This window comes from Triplophysa dalaica, chromosome 16 (genome assembly GCF_015846415.1).
Source record: "Triplophysa dalaica isolate WHDGS20190420 chromosome 16, ASM1584641v1, whole genome shotgun sequence".
NCBI classification, from domain to species: domain Eukaryota; kingdom Metazoa; phylum Chordata; class Actinopteri; order Cypriniformes; family Nemacheilidae; genus Triplophysa; species Triplophysa dalaica.
Genome location: NC_079557.1, coordinates 12,654,966 through 12,670,492, shown reverse-complemented (window position 1 = coordinate 12,670,492; position 15,527 = coordinate 12,654,966). Strand labels below are relative to the sequence as shown.

Genomic DNA, 15,527 nt, shown 5'->3' with positions numbered 1-15,527 from the left:
AATACTGGCTTGAAGTGAAACATCAAAGGGTTATTCAAGGGGAAAAACGCAAATGTAAAAGCCACCCTTAAGCCAAGAAATGAGAACTTTCCTAATTGTGAAACGTTGACATTTTATGCTTCTGGCAGGTGAGTGAATGAGGATCAGGAGAATAGGATTGTGTGTTAGCTTGTGCCAGTGCTAGTTAGTGCGTGTGTGTCATTATCAACATCATTGCTCTTCCATTAGCATTGGCTGTCTTTGAAAATGGGCGTGAGTGTTTTGACAGGCCCGACTGAGCTTAGTGGTTGTAAATATTAGGATCCTGTCAGTGTTTTCGACATGACACGACACTAGAATGAGAAAATGGAGCCAATGCACAGCAATCTCTTCCCAACATTTACTGGTAGAGGTGGAAAGGGGGCCAGGGGCAGCCATTTTAACATCACCGGACATAAGATGGCTTCCTGCCCGGATCACGGCAGAGACGCGCAGGCGTGACAGTTGACTGATGATATCTGTCTCTCAAATTCCTATCATATTCCCTCTATATTATCAAGTGGTTTGTGGAGTTCAGCTGTCATGATATCAAAACCCAAGTTGTCGACCTCAGTATCAGTTATACTGCATGATTTTCAATACCAAATTCAGGAAAAACAAAACTCACAGGCTGATGAACAAACTTAAGTCACTTTGTCAAGTTTTCAAATTCAAGGTCAAATTCACACCAGTTTGCCAATTCCTAAAATTGAAATTGAGATTTTAACATTGAAGTTGTTTTTTAAATTGTATTGTTGATTTCGTATCAAAATGCCGGTATGTTCAACGTGCCTGCTGAGAAGTCTATTATCCCATCTACTTTTCTATTTGTTTTCTCACACACCTGTGTGCTTTTCCGTGTATTCCGTTTCCTGAGGTGTAATCCAGCTCATTTTCCTCCCCGTCTCTCTCTTGAATGCAGGTGCTGCCGGTTGAGGTGCGTTCTTGATGAAAATAGAGGAAGCGAGAGAGCAAGAGCGAGAGAATAAAGGGAGAAATGATGAATGGCTCTCATTAGGGTGGTAATTTGTCACTTTCCATCTCACTGGGCTCCAGCTGTCTCATCCTGAGCTTTTTGGCCTCTTTGGCTCGCCATCTCCTCGCCGGCCAGATGGGCGGAGAGATGATGTGCCGCGCCCCATGTGCTAGCTAGACGCAGTCCACGCTGTTAGGGTACGTCCGCGAACGTGTTTTTGTGAGTTTCTGCGTGTGCCGACAGAACTTTCTCAGTCAGCGGCATGTCTGATTCCATCCCACAAGGCAACGGAGTGATTTTCACAAAATTGTATTACATTACATAATGCGATTTTCTGAGCGCTCACACCCAGAGGCTCCAACAAGTGATGGAAAGTTAGACTCAGCAGCAAATAAAAAAACACAAGACCTTAAACTTTATGAACAATGAGGCGTGTGAAATCAAGCGTCACAAAGCACTTTCGTGTAGTCTGTCCACGGACGGTAACTTTCACAAATCAAATTTTGCCGATATGGAGCAAAGCCAGAAGCAACAGAGGTGGTGAAATGCTGGCTCATGAGTGACTCAATCCAAAGTGCAGCAGACAGCTCTTTTTATGGAAGTCTTACCATATGCCTTACTGACAGTGATGGGAAAAAAGTTGACGCTCAATGGGGTTTGTAAACTCATTCCATTAAAATTGTATTGAGTAATTGTTGAGATATGTTTTTCTGTGTGATTTAATGTAGGCCTGCATCACAGTTGTGAACCTTTTATATGTAATAAAACGCTTTAGTTCACCCATAGACTTAAAAACTATGTAAAACTAATTCAAATGGTGAAATACACCCATTCCGTCTTTCTTTCGAAGCACTATAGCGGCTCTCACAACATTCCATGTAAGGGGACCCGTGTTGTATGTAGATAGAAATAGCTCATTCTAAGGTTATAAAACATAACACTTCATTATATGAGGTCTTTATACACATATAAAGACATAGTTATGTATATAATATGTGACCCTGGACAACAAAACCAGTCTAATGGGTCAAAATTGAGATTTTTACATAATCTGAAAGCCGAATAAATATGATGTGTGAGGTGCTACTTAAGACTGGTTTCGTGATCCAGGGTCACATATTGCATTTCTATATAATTCTGATTACAGCAGTTCTTTAAAGTTGCAGTCAGTAATTTCTGAGCCACTTGCTAAATCAAACAGTGTCAGAACAATAATGACTTTCCAAACTATTTGCGCTTTTGATTTGATAAACAGAGAGTCCTCCAATTTAGAAACCAGAAGTTGCTATATCACACCGCTCCTTGATAAGTCAGTCAATGGCTTACTTTTAAACTGGGATGCCGGAACGTTTTTAAACATTGAAAAAATGTGTTTAACTACATCCTTCAAGGTCGTGATAGACTGTCATGGTCAAATCAGGGACATTCAAGGTCAATCAGTATTTCCACACAATAGAACTACTGTCCCAGAGAGATAAAGGGAATTCAGGAAGGACAGCAAAGGAGAAGAATCATCTAGAGGAACAGGTGCCCCCCCAGCCCCCTTATAACGAGCCTTTGTTCTAATAACACAAAGCAATTTATACTGACCTTTATAGAAATTTAGTAAAAATAAATTACAATAGTTAAAAAATGCCCCTGAGCCTAATTGCAAAGGAGATTAAGTTTTCTATAATTGCTTTTGGCCACCTAATGCAATTTTTTCCTTTTTTGTAATTAAAGTGGTTTTAAAATGTAATAACCCCCAACACACACATGCACACACACACACACACACACACATGCAAACTTCAAATGTCCAGTGCCATAAATACTCTCATTATTGAAGCAATGGTCCGTTGAAAATGGTGTCATGTTTTTGTGTGATGAACATTATATGTGCTTGTTAAAATTAGTGCAAGGACGATAAACATTGTGACTTATATATTTATTTAAACATATAAAACATTGTTGTCTTTACCGTTCTGATGTAGGCATCTCGCGGTAGTCTATTTCTCTCATATCTAATGTTTGAAGAGGGCACTTGTGCAACTATCCAGAATTCCACCTGCTGTTGTGTCTTTGGATGCATGTCTGCATTTTTATGCGCATATTCTCGGTCTATCTCTTTAGCTCATCAGGGTCCACCACACTTAACCTCTCGCTCATTCATCTGCATATTCGCTGAGCTTTTCAGAGTGTTTATTCGTCTCCTCTGTGCAGAGAAGATCCTTTCCCACTCTCGCTTTCCGTTCACCGTACCCAGATCCAGATGCCATGGAAGCATGGAGTGCTTTTTCGGGAAATAATGAGTTGTAATTTATTCACCCTTGAGTCTTTCCATGTCGGTTGTTTTTCTGTGGAGCTTAAAACAGTTCTCCAGGAAGTTTTACTTATGTTTCAGATCTCTGGACCAACATGATGGTAAAACATTTTAGACTAATATAGATTTTTTTCAATAGCTGATACACAAGGGCGTGAGGTGCTCTGTATTTATGCGCTGGTTTTGCTTTGAGGTGTATTGGTCACTTTAAGCACAGCGACTTGACTCGACACGCACTCGGTATTGGTGAATGACCGCATACTGACAAAGAAGTCACATGGAGAGTGAGGAAAGCGTGTGCGGGTGTGTTTGAAGAGAAAAGTTGACTCACATGGGCTCAATAGGCTTCTTGCCTTCAAGGTCTTTTTTACAAAAGCACTTCTTCAACATTTCTCCATTCCTGCTAACAGGCAGTCAGGGTTTAAAACGATGAAAGGATGATGAAAGTCTGGCTCCGTGTGTTTGCGCATGATAATCTCAATATGTACCCGAATGGCTTTTTGAAGGAACTCGTAAAAGAGAAATTGCACAGTCTGCGTTTGATCCCAATTAAAATGATGGTCAATGCGTCGCCGTTTCGTTTTACTGATATGAATCTTAAAAGGCCGCAGCTCGCACGCCTGCCGGTCTGATCACAATGCGGTATGATTGTAGCCAGCGTGGCATTTTTCCCTCAGTGCCGTCTTTTCCGGAGTAATTAAGGCAGGTAATAGTCTTCTAATTCCTTTATGAGATCTCACTGCACAAGCTTCTTTAACAGACGTTTGCAAGTTTACCTCCAATGTCAAGGTAATTAGCCGAAAACTCAAATGCATTTAAAACCAACGTGTTGCACCAGCTTGTCTCTTGTGCATTTGTACAGAGCCAAAAAATACATGAGATTCATAACTGAAGACTGAAGGAATATGATTCTATTGTGGAATCCTGGTGGGAAATCACATATGATATGTCTGGTTAATTTGATGAAGTGAGAGCACATTTGTGTGTAAGCGTACTAATGCAAAGCTCCCATGGTGTAGAGTTTTAATGGATAAAACTGTTATATGCAGCATGTGCTTCTGCACACACATGGATGTTTAGCACGTTGTGATGCTGTCAAAGCCAAATTGACTTTCATCCGCTGTGTCCTTCAGGAGAGGACTTCCACAAACTTACATTTAGATCTGACTTCATTTTGGTGTGGAGCACCCATTTTTCTGATCCAGTCAATTCCCTATGGAGAAATCCTAAAAAATGTTATCGTACTTTTTTCTTGTTAAATATCCTATTTCATTTGACTGATGGAAGTAAAATGGGTTGTTAAAACAGTGTTTGTTGAAACTCTCTAGACTTCCAGTGCACCAGCATTCACCACGTCTGGCATATGATTATAAGAACAACTGTTATATAAGAGTGTGTTTATATGTTGTGTGTTTGGAACATGTCTGTTTAATGATGTCTGCCCATACGTCAATGTCGCATGATCATAACATGTTTGTCTCCTTTTATCTGTCCATTCTTCAGGTCGTCCCCTCCCTCCCTCCACTGCCTCCTCCAGCCTCCTACCCCCTGCACCATCTCCACCTCCTGCCCCCCTTCATCCAGCCCCGCCTACCATAAGGGAGTGTCAGGTGCCCCTGCTGGACAGCAGCTCCTCCCACACCATGCTGGAGCCCCACCCAGAGGACCAAATCTCCCCCAACTCATACCTGCTCCGGGCTCAGCAGTCCACCGGTAAGCCCCTCCCACTCATGTCTCATTGGTTGATGGTCTTCATCATCTTTTCATTATTTGCTGTGTCTCACTTAGTTTGTCTGCTGTTTTGTCCACAGTATGTTGAAAGTAGAAAATATGGGTGAAATAACAATTGTATGGATGATCGGAATATTTAATTTGTGGTACACAGCTGTATTGAATGTGATGTTAGACCAATGATAGTTTAGTATGGGTGGAGCTACACACAGAATATATATAATCGGTTTTATCGGACAAACGTGCTGGGCCCGAAGTTAGCCTCCAATCTGTGTTTGGTTATACCATAACAAATTATTTTATACTTCTATTAATATTTTTGGGGATTTTAACTGTATGGAATTAAAACTACTCAACAGTTATTGATTCTTTGCGGAGGTCTACCGAAAGTGAAGTTTGGGCCACAAATAGAAACCGTCATCAAAGCAAGTGAACAAAATGTATTGATGCTTCTAGCTTGCCGTGGTTTCAGAACAAAATCTCACCGTTTGAAATTTTATTGCTTCACGCCTGGTTAGGACGGATTGTTAGTCGTTGTCCCTGAAAAAGGTTATTATTTTTAAAAGAAAGAGAGGATATTTATGACTAATAAAGACCAAGGTGACAACAAATGGATTTTTGTCCCAGTACTTGACACATTCATTTTAGATTTCAGACAAAGAAAGAAAAAAGTATCGCTTTCCCACAAGGACGTTTCATAGGCAGACATGCTGATTTATGTTATGGTGACTTATTACACTTTCACAGGTTGTGTAAAAATTCCTTTACTCTATATCATTGCCTAGACTGAGCAGATTGTGCGTCTGAGCTGCCCTGGTACAGCTGTGCTCATTCAAAGTAATTAATGCTCTCTCCACGTGCCGCACGGAGTCCTCCAAACTTTGCCCCGCATTCAAATCTGCAATCCAGGGGATATATTTAGCGGAGAAGAGGGAAAAAAGTTGTTAATGTAATTTCGGCTGGAATATAATCTATTGTTAATGGCATTAGCCTCTCCTTTGATCTGCTATAAATCTTTATTACGGCTGATCAGGGGCCCGGGTTCAGGAGCAACGCGATTATAAACCTTTTAAAATGACATTACATCATGCCTCTAATTGGTTTACTGTTTGGTGCAGCAACATCAATCATTTGCAGACTAACCACGCTGTAAATAAATTCACTCCAACACTGCCAGCACCACGCTTCTGGGAAGACTCACCAAAAGGATTATGGATGAGAGAAGTTCAAAAATACGAGAGGATATAGAAGCGCCAGTGGTGACAAGGTGACCGCTAATAGCTTTATTTCGCCTGTTAGTATTCTCGGTATTTCTCTCTTCACATCTGGGTTGATGTGAAATTGATGTTTAAATGCTGAGAATAAACATTTATTACAACCCTCCAGATACGTTACATTTTATGCAGTACAGCAACAGTAACGCCAATGATACTAATAGCACAGTTATTTAAAAGTATTTACAATTATCTTACAACTGTTGTTTTATTTATTTAGTTTTCCTGTTGCATTGTATTAAACTTAAAAGTATGTATTAATTTTGTGTCCTAATCATGCTCCAGTTTCATTGTTTGATGGAGACATTTTCTGCATTCTAATGAGCTACAGGGGAGAAAACTTTCCTAGTTTTACAAATTTTGCAAGCATTGTATTCTGAATGTATCATATTTTGGAAAACAACTGCTTTGGAAATTACAGACGAGCAAATCATTCTTCTTCATTCATATTCTTTGCAAGTTTGTCATATAGTTTGCATTTCCTTGATCCGATGACACATTCAGCTGTGAGGAATTTCAAAGCTTGTAATTAGCCTGAAAATAAACCACTAAATAATTGGCTTATTATCATGTTGCCTTGAGCTTAGAATTTGTTTCAGAGAGTCTGAGTATGTTGTTTCAGCGTCTCGGTGTGGTGTATTGAGTTTGCGTGTGTGTTTGTTTGAGACCCCGTCCAATTAAACATCCTGTGATCTTGTTGAGAGTGATCTCTGCGCATGAAATCTCTGGCCAATATACGGAGTCTAAAAGACGTGCATTAAAAGAAGCGTACTTTTGAGTACGTATTTTAGTTTGTAGATGCTTTTATGTGGACAAAAAAATATATATATTTTATTGTGCTCTTAATATGGTTCACTTGTAACATCTCTCAGTGAATTGAATCGTTTGTTGTGTTTTATTGCTGGTCTGTGCTCCAGTGGGCTATCGTGCACAGCTGGCCTACATCTCTGCCAGTGGGTTGTGATGACATTGGTGACATGCACGGTGCCACAGCCGTTGCTTGAGCTATAGCAGCTGTCATTGTGGACCTGTGACTGACAGCCTGTGTTAGCCTGCATACAGAGAGCTCATTCAGCAATATAATGAGACATGTCCTATCAAAACTTGAATGCGTGTTAAAAATTAATTCATAGATGTTGAAACATCTGTGTGTGTAATGAACATTCCAGTGCCCTTGTGATGGCCAAAGGATATAATAGTGTGCAAGATAAATCTTGTTGTAATCCTGATCTAATATATAATATATTTGCAAAATTGCAGCTGTGCTTGATAGAAAATGATACACTGTTGTGTTCCAATAGAGAAAAGACATACAAGTTTCGAGTTAGCTAAACAATCGGTGGAAGGTGTAACCCAAATGAGACACAAAATAGAAATAAAAAGCCACCGTGCTACTTTCAGGAGGATCAAATATGCATAAATACATTTACCCACTTGAAAAAAATTAAATTGCTTAAACATCACACGGTTACACCTCTAGTGTATGCTTTATACTGTAACACTTGGTAACGTATGACATAACAGATACAATAAGTGTTTAAAATGTGTTTTAAAAAATTGTACTGTACAAACTGAACTGTTATTGTGTAAGTAGTGTAAAATATGGTAACAATCATTCATGAGAACTAAATCTGATTACAAAAAGTAATCGGGATGCTAAAGTAAGAAAATATACTGTATGTAGGCTTACTTGTTAATTTTTTAGGTATCTTCGGATGTACTTAATATTTTATGAAGTACTGCCTACAAAAGTTAATGTTAAACAGTGATGCCCAAATGCATTTTACCAAAGACACCTGTTAGAAAGATTCGCACAGCTATATTACGATGTGTTGGTGTTTGCGTCACCTTCCATTCATTATAAATGGAGATCGTCCTCTATTTTTAGCAGCTTCCAAAGTCACATACTCCTGGCAGTGAAATCAGCCGTAGATCCTAATGTAATGAATGTTTAATCACTGTGTGCTTTGAAGAAACTCTGTTGAAACAATTTCGATGGGACTGGATGCCCCTTTAAAGCTAATGTTATTCTGTTTTGCGGCAGTAATTAAAGACGTGCTGTTGCATAATTGTTTTATTTTTTTGGAGTTGTTGTTTCTGTATCAGAGTATTTATGCCTGCGTACCCAGTACAGAGAAGCGCGCGCTTGCGTGCTCGCGTGGGTGGGTTTCAGAGTGGGATTTCAAAAGCCTGTTTATTTTCAGCTTGATTTGATGACTCTTCTCTCAGACTGTTATTATTGCTCATTAGAGGACGGGATTGGGCCAAAGAGACTGAATGTGAGGGAAATGTCTAGTTGCGCACAGCTCGCTAACACATTTACTTGTGTTACCCACCAACCAAGCCGTGTTTAATTAAACCTCCCTCAAGGATAAACGTCGAGGATACGGAGTTAAACAGCACGACCCCTGTCCCTTCTCTATGTGCAGGCGTCTGAATGTGTCTTTAAGTAAACTGAGAGATGTTTAGTGAAGAACGACATTGTGAATGTAGTGAATCGTTTAATTGAATCAGACTTTCCACAGTCGGTGAACCGGTTTTCAAAGACAAAAGTTTTGCTAATTTGTTTTAAGTGACCATTTTGAGGAAACTGTGAACAGTTTAGTTTCGGCTAGACGCCCCCCTTTTAAATGCTAATTTTATTTGGTTTCACAGTAGTAATTAGGGACATACTGTTGCTTAATTGTTTATTTTAATTGTTTTTGTGTTTGCGAGTAAAAGAGAGTAAAATAAATGAAGAGGATGCAAGCAACATTAGAATTAACAACATAACATTAAAGCTAAAGTGTGAAATTTCTGTGCAAGTAGCATCACTACCTGGATCATAAAAATAGTGTTTTTTAAAACAACTTTCCCTGTTTTTTTATTGGTTGGACAACAGGCCACGCCCCAAACTGCATTGATTCAACCAATGTTTTTGTGCACAACAGTGTTTCGAAGGACACCTAGAAATGGCAGAGTTATTAATGTCTGCGGATTAAACTTGGATAAAAGAAAGAAACAAAGACACACTTCATCTATAAAAGAACCGGAGTGATTCAGTTACAAATTGCATGGGTCGGTATTGTTCTTTACAACTGTGAAAGTAAGACACAATGCTAGAGTCGCAGGCAGTGAGGGTTAAGAATATTGTTGTTGTAAGAACTGTGGCCGCTCGTGGAAGAGCCTCAGAAAAAATAAAGCGAGCAGAAACAAGAGGGAATCGTGTCTCACCGCTTATTGCTGCTCTTGACCGTGGCTGCTGAGCCGGGCATCTTTTCACAGCATCCGACACTTGCGCTGAACCACAGAAAATGTCAATAAACATTTTTTCAAAAGCCGGGCCTCGAAAACAAACATGGTGGCTTTGTGTTTCCTTCTGCCAGTGGGCCTCCGGAGCTCAACTGTGAAACTAATGCAGTGTACAGAAAGCCAACTCCATCCTGCTCAGCATCTCTGCTCGACTCTGCCCAGCACAGGCACTGTCCCAGGAAGAGCAGGGGGTGGCTTTAAGTGCTAACCTTAGGCAGGCCGGACTGGGATCTGCTTTTAAGAGGGAGCTGAACCGTGCAGATTTGGATCTTTGCCAAACTAGATGACTGCCATGCTGTGCTTTTGAGACTGGCACCAAACTCCAGTATGTTTTCAAGAAGTATTTTCAGACACAGTCCTCGGTGCACTGATGTACTTAAGTTGTAGGGGGTGTACATGTTTCCAGCATGCATTTAGTTGTGAGCTAATGCGTTGCTCTCTCAGCCCAAGCTAATGTGAACGTGTTGGCACGCAGCCCTTCTGACCGGGAGTACTGTCAGATCGCATTACCGCTTGCGAGTAAAAGTGTGTTTTGTGCATTTGGAAGCAAGATGTTTACTATCTGTCCTGCTTTATAAATGATGTTTTTATTGATCGGATTATCCATGCCATTTTTTTAATTCTGTTTACTTTGATATGCTATTAATGATGGTAAAAACAAATGCACTTTCGAAAATTGAAGGGATAGTTCGCACAAAAATTCAAACTTTCCCAAATTTACTCTTTCCAAACATGTATGACTTTGCATAAGAAAGATTCATATTATGAATATTTTATAAATCATATACAGGCTAAACAAATAATAACAGGAGTTTAACATTTTCGGTGAACTATCCTTTAAATGGGTTTACAGGGTTTAAAAGCTATTGTTTTTAGTGGCCGATCAACATGGGCTTTAAAGTTCCAGTGTTTGAAATTGAGCACCATCTAGCGGTGAGGTTGTGAATTGCAACCAATGGCTCACTCCACCCCTCTCTTTCGAAGCATTATGGTGGCTGACACAGGACTAAGATTTCGTCATGTTTTCACTTTGCAGAAGGAGATAACCTACGGTGTATGTAGGTAGAAATAGCTCATGCTTCATTATGTTAGGGTTTTATACATCTCTGAAGACATAGTGATGTATATTATATTTAATTTTTCTAAAGAGATCCTTCAAATAATTACACGCACTAGCTTTAATATTTGCATTAAGTATATCTGGAATGCAGTTTAATGATTGCAAATCAAATGTATTAATATAAGTCAATTTTTGACTTCATAAATATGACTAAAACACTTGAAAACATGAATTTGAAGTATTCATTGAAAATAATGTAAATTTTGGAGATGCAACATCTAATCTGCCGTTAAGAAACCTTAATTTCAGATGACCCAAATATGAACTGATTTGTCTGTCCATCACTTTTTGTGTGATGGTTGTTGTTGTCTTCATAGAAACTTTTTTAGTAACAGACCCATTGCAACGCTGATGCAATAAAATGGTAAAACATAAACAGCGTTGTAAAATTTTAGTTGCACAATGCAAAACCTCTCTAGGTGATTATATGCTGAAAGTACCTCCATCTTCCACTTTATTGCCGTTCTCTGCTGCATACGAGTAACCGGCAGCCCACAATCCGCCAGCCCTGAGCTGGGATGTGCTGTATATTACATCCAGCATCGCTGCAGTCTGCCGAGAGTTGACTCCTGGCACTCTCTGTGGTGAGAGAAAACCACCTTGTTATCAGCTAAAATTGGCGGGGTGTAGGGGGTGATATGGGGGTAGGAAAGGTCTCAGTGGCTGTTTCCTAATTATACTTCTCTATTTATTCACAAGCGTTTTCCGGTGATATCACACTCGCTTATACCTCCTGCAGTCTGGGGCCTCTCTCTGAACTCCTTTATCATCTCAAATTGACGTTTATGGTTTCACTCCGATTGTTTCCCAAGGTTTCTATGGCTAACGTCCAGCGGCTTCTATCAGTTTGTGTTGTCTGGCTACAGGGTGGATGATGTGTGGATGCTGTTGTTGGTTTAGTTGTAGCCAGAGGTGTTAAAAGCGGATCTTGATACACTTAAAAGCAGTTTTAATGGAACAAATTGTGAGCACCGCAGTCAAATTGTTTGTCTTAGCCATTGAGTTTTATAAAACATTCACGGACAAAGAACCCAGATTGTGCCGCTAAAATAAACCTTCAATTAGTCATTCCAAAAATAAGTGTTTCAGTGTGTGTATAAATCTGTCAGTGTCCTAGAGTAAAGGAGACATCGGGGAGTGAAAAGGACAGCGATTACTGTGCGCTGCGGGTGTGAATTTTTACCCACACACACACACTGAGTTTCAACACAGCTATTTCACAGTCGGCTCGGGATAAAAGCTGATGATGCGTGCCGAGGTTTACGAATGAAGAATGCTTCTCATGAATATGAAAACAACCTTTTCATCAGTCTAGGAACGGCTGACGGGGAGACTACACTGTTTCGCCTCTGTCAGGAGTGACTTTTCATTCCTTGTTTTCCCAAGCTTTCGAATTTTTAACACGTTTTCGTGCTTGGTTATGCAGTTTAAAGCACATTCGTGAAAAATCAGTGAAATAAATGCTGTGTTATATAACCTTGAATGAGGACAGACATGCGTACGGTAGGAACTTGTGATCCACAAGTCTTGTCACCAGGGAGTGGCTGGAGCTGTAGTTTGTCTTCGTTGGCTAGTCTTGCTTTGAATGGTTTATCAGGAAACACGCAACAAAACACAAAACAGTGATCGTTCCTTATCTAGCATGACAAAGAGAAAGTGTCATCATCTGTGATAAGAGTTACTTAAATTCTCCTTAGAGACGCCGGATAAGGCTGCGCGGAGCTCTCGTGGCTCGGTTGTGTATTTATATTGCGAGTTCGCTTATAAATGAGATTAAAGTGTTGAGCCAGTTTTTAAGCTAGTGTTAAAGTGGCCTCGTGCACAAACTCACTGTGTCGGAAAAGCTTCTTTAAAACTGTAGATTAACAAACTACACGCTACTCATAATCTACAGTATTTAAATTACTGCCAAGGTACACTTTTAGAAATGTAGGTACAGTAGCTATACTACAAGCTTATATTAAAAAAATGTCATTCCAATCCTGTTTGACTTTCTTTCTTCTGCGGAACACAAAATAAGATATTATTATTATTACAGACAACTTTGGTCCCCATTGACTTCCATTTTATGGACACAAAACCACAGAGACATTTCTCAAAATATCTCCTCTTGTGTAACACAGAACAAATAGTCATATACAGTTTTTGAACGACATCATTTTCTATTATTATTAATTAATTATGCCTTTCAATGACTAGTATTGAAGTATTTCGTTAGTTACTCCTCGACACTGAAACTTAAAATAAAAAAATACTATACAACTTTAGTATCTAAGACCATCTGTGCATCGCTAAGACTTTCTGGGTTTTAATTATTTTGCTGCCCGTAAATGCTTCTGCCTTCAATGCATGTCCATGCATTCATTTCTGTGCTTGTGTATGCTTGTGTTTGTGTACACATCTCAGGAGAGTATTTGTGTGTGTATTGGCAGATGTTAAGCATCTCTCTCTGGTTATGAGGTCATCCCCTTCCCCGCGCGGAACATGTGTACACTGCCCGCTCTCAACCCGCACCTGGGCCCAAATCAGGCCGCATGGCCCGGATTCACTCTTATAGCAGCATGCTGACGAGGACTTTTACTTCAGCCACAGGGAACGTACCTCTAGAGAAGAGAATGCATTCATCTTGTGGCCCCAGACAGCCATATATATAGTGTTCTAAACTAAAGCACCCTTTAACAGAAGTTAACAATGTCCAGACCTATTTCCAGCACACCGTATAGAGCTAATGAGTGACAGGAACTGAACTAAATTTCCCCTTAGCGCTGCAGAATTACTTTTATATTTATGTAGAGCATGTTTGAATGGTTGAGTGTGGAAATAGCCTGTAGAGTCAGACAAATCGGTCTAATCTGGTTCTCGAGGTGATTCAATGATCCTGTTGCAGTTAAAGGGAAGGTTTTACGCAAAAATGGAAATTCTTTCATCATTTACTTTCTCTTCATCTCAAATCTTTGACTTTGCAGAACACAAATATTTTTAAGAATTTTGGTAACCAAACCACATTGGCTTCCGTTGACTGAGACATTTCTCAAAACATATTTTTTTGTTTGACAAAAGATAGTCATGTACAGTTTTGAGTTTATATTTTGGGTGAACTAATCCTTTAACAAATAGGTAGTGTTGGCCAAATGTTTTTTTGTTGCTTTGAATAAAAGTGAATGAATGACTATATGTGAAAGATGTGAAAGATAATCATTTTCGATCTATTCCTAAATTATCGTATGACTGTGGAAGACCTACAATAATTAAATATCTTAGTCTCATGAACATTTAATCCAGTGATTAAAACGTCTTCCCGGAAACAATTTTGGTAGCAACCTGATACAGTCGATATGATTTTGATTTCTAACAACAAATTGAGGATCTGTGCATCGTGACACCTGACTCCAATTTTACAAACAACAGCCATTTAGATTTTGGGTAGTTTTGTGTGGGGTATGCATTAGATGGTCCATTAATGTTCCATCGGTGTGCCAACTGGGTGACCATGAAACTTGAAAAAATGGTTGTTGGAAACGTAGATTGAGTGGGTTTTATGGTGCGAAGATGTGTTTAGATAAAAACAGCGGAGATGCACTGAGACTCGTCCATTTCCTCAGCTTTCCTCCGCTTCACTGAGCAACACTCGCTGATCTCAGATCAGAGCCGGGGTCGTCAGAGCGTGTCACCCACACACAGAGCCATTGCGCTCGGATCGGTCCTGCGTGATCTCGCCCCGTCTCGCTCACCCGATTTAGACATGAGGTCAGAACCCCATCACCCACCCCATTGAGCCCGATCGCACAGGATCACACCCAATTCCCAGCATTCAGAGATGGGCTCTGCGCTTATTCCATGTTTGATCTGGCAATGTTTCTATTGTAATGCAGCGAGAAATAGCAGATTACACGCCCCGCCTGTTCAAGGCCAGCGCTGATCCACTTTACTTACACGCATTCTTATACACACACAGTTGATCCGTTTTCTTTTGGATGGATTTCGATTCTAACAGCACGCTCTTGATGTTTTGTTTGTCATAAACTTTCAGAACATCTTTCATGAATTTAATCCCCCTTTCTGTCTCTTTCTCTCGCGCACTCTCTGTCACTTTTACACATCCTTATCTTGTAGTCCTTGGCACAATCATTTTAAAAATGTTTAAAAGACAACAACAGGATAAATGTAAAGGGAGGGGAGATGCTTTGTATTTGCTGTAACAGATTTAACCTCTTTCAGAGAAAATACTGACTTAGACCGGGCCAGACAGACGGAAAACAGAAAAATCTGTGGCATCGTCACTGTTGAATAAGAGCTCGCTACAAACCTCTTTATTTTTCTGTACAAAAAAAGAAATTAATCTTATTGCATAGCCAAAGGGCACATCCTATTAGGATTGAAAATGAACAATTATATTTATTAAATATTTTCTACAGAATTAATACCAGAGGCTGAGATATTTTAATGGTAGCAGTCAACCATTTGCAAAACAACACAGCTATGACTGTACTTTAACACTACTTAAGTAAAGACTGATGGACATTTATATTCATTCATTTGGCAGAGACTTTTATCATACAATTTATAGTTTATTTAAGATGGGCAATTCCAGCGCTATAGATGTGAAGTTTTCTGTCAAAGCTTGAATTCTCAGTGAAGGTATTTTATTCCCAATATATTGTATCATCTGTATAGATATCAGAAAAATATCGGTCTGTGTACAAGTTTTCTATTTAAAAAAGAGAAAATATCATGTGTTATGAATGTAACACTTAAGGACGCACATTTTTGAGATTTGGTAGGAAATTTGTGAATTGAAAATTGTACGAACCAGAG

The 15,527-nt window shown here is 39.6% G+C and overlaps 1 protein-coding gene across 3 annotated transcripts in view; it reads left to right on the top strand.

Annotated features, from left to right (window-relative positions):
* tenm2a (teneurin transmembrane protein 2a) overlaps positions 1 to 15,527 on the top strand; it is a 514,782-nt gene that overhangs the window by 425,792 nt on the left and 73,463 nt on the right. For all 3 annotated transcript variants that reach the window (XM_056769446.1, XM_056769445.1, XM_056769447.1), the window contains one exon: positions 4,800 to 5,009. In XM_056769446.1, coding sequence (XP_056625424.1) covers positions 4,800 to 5,009 — 210 coding nt within the window. The remainder of the gene's footprint in view (positions 1 to 4,799; positions 5,010 to 15,527) is intronic.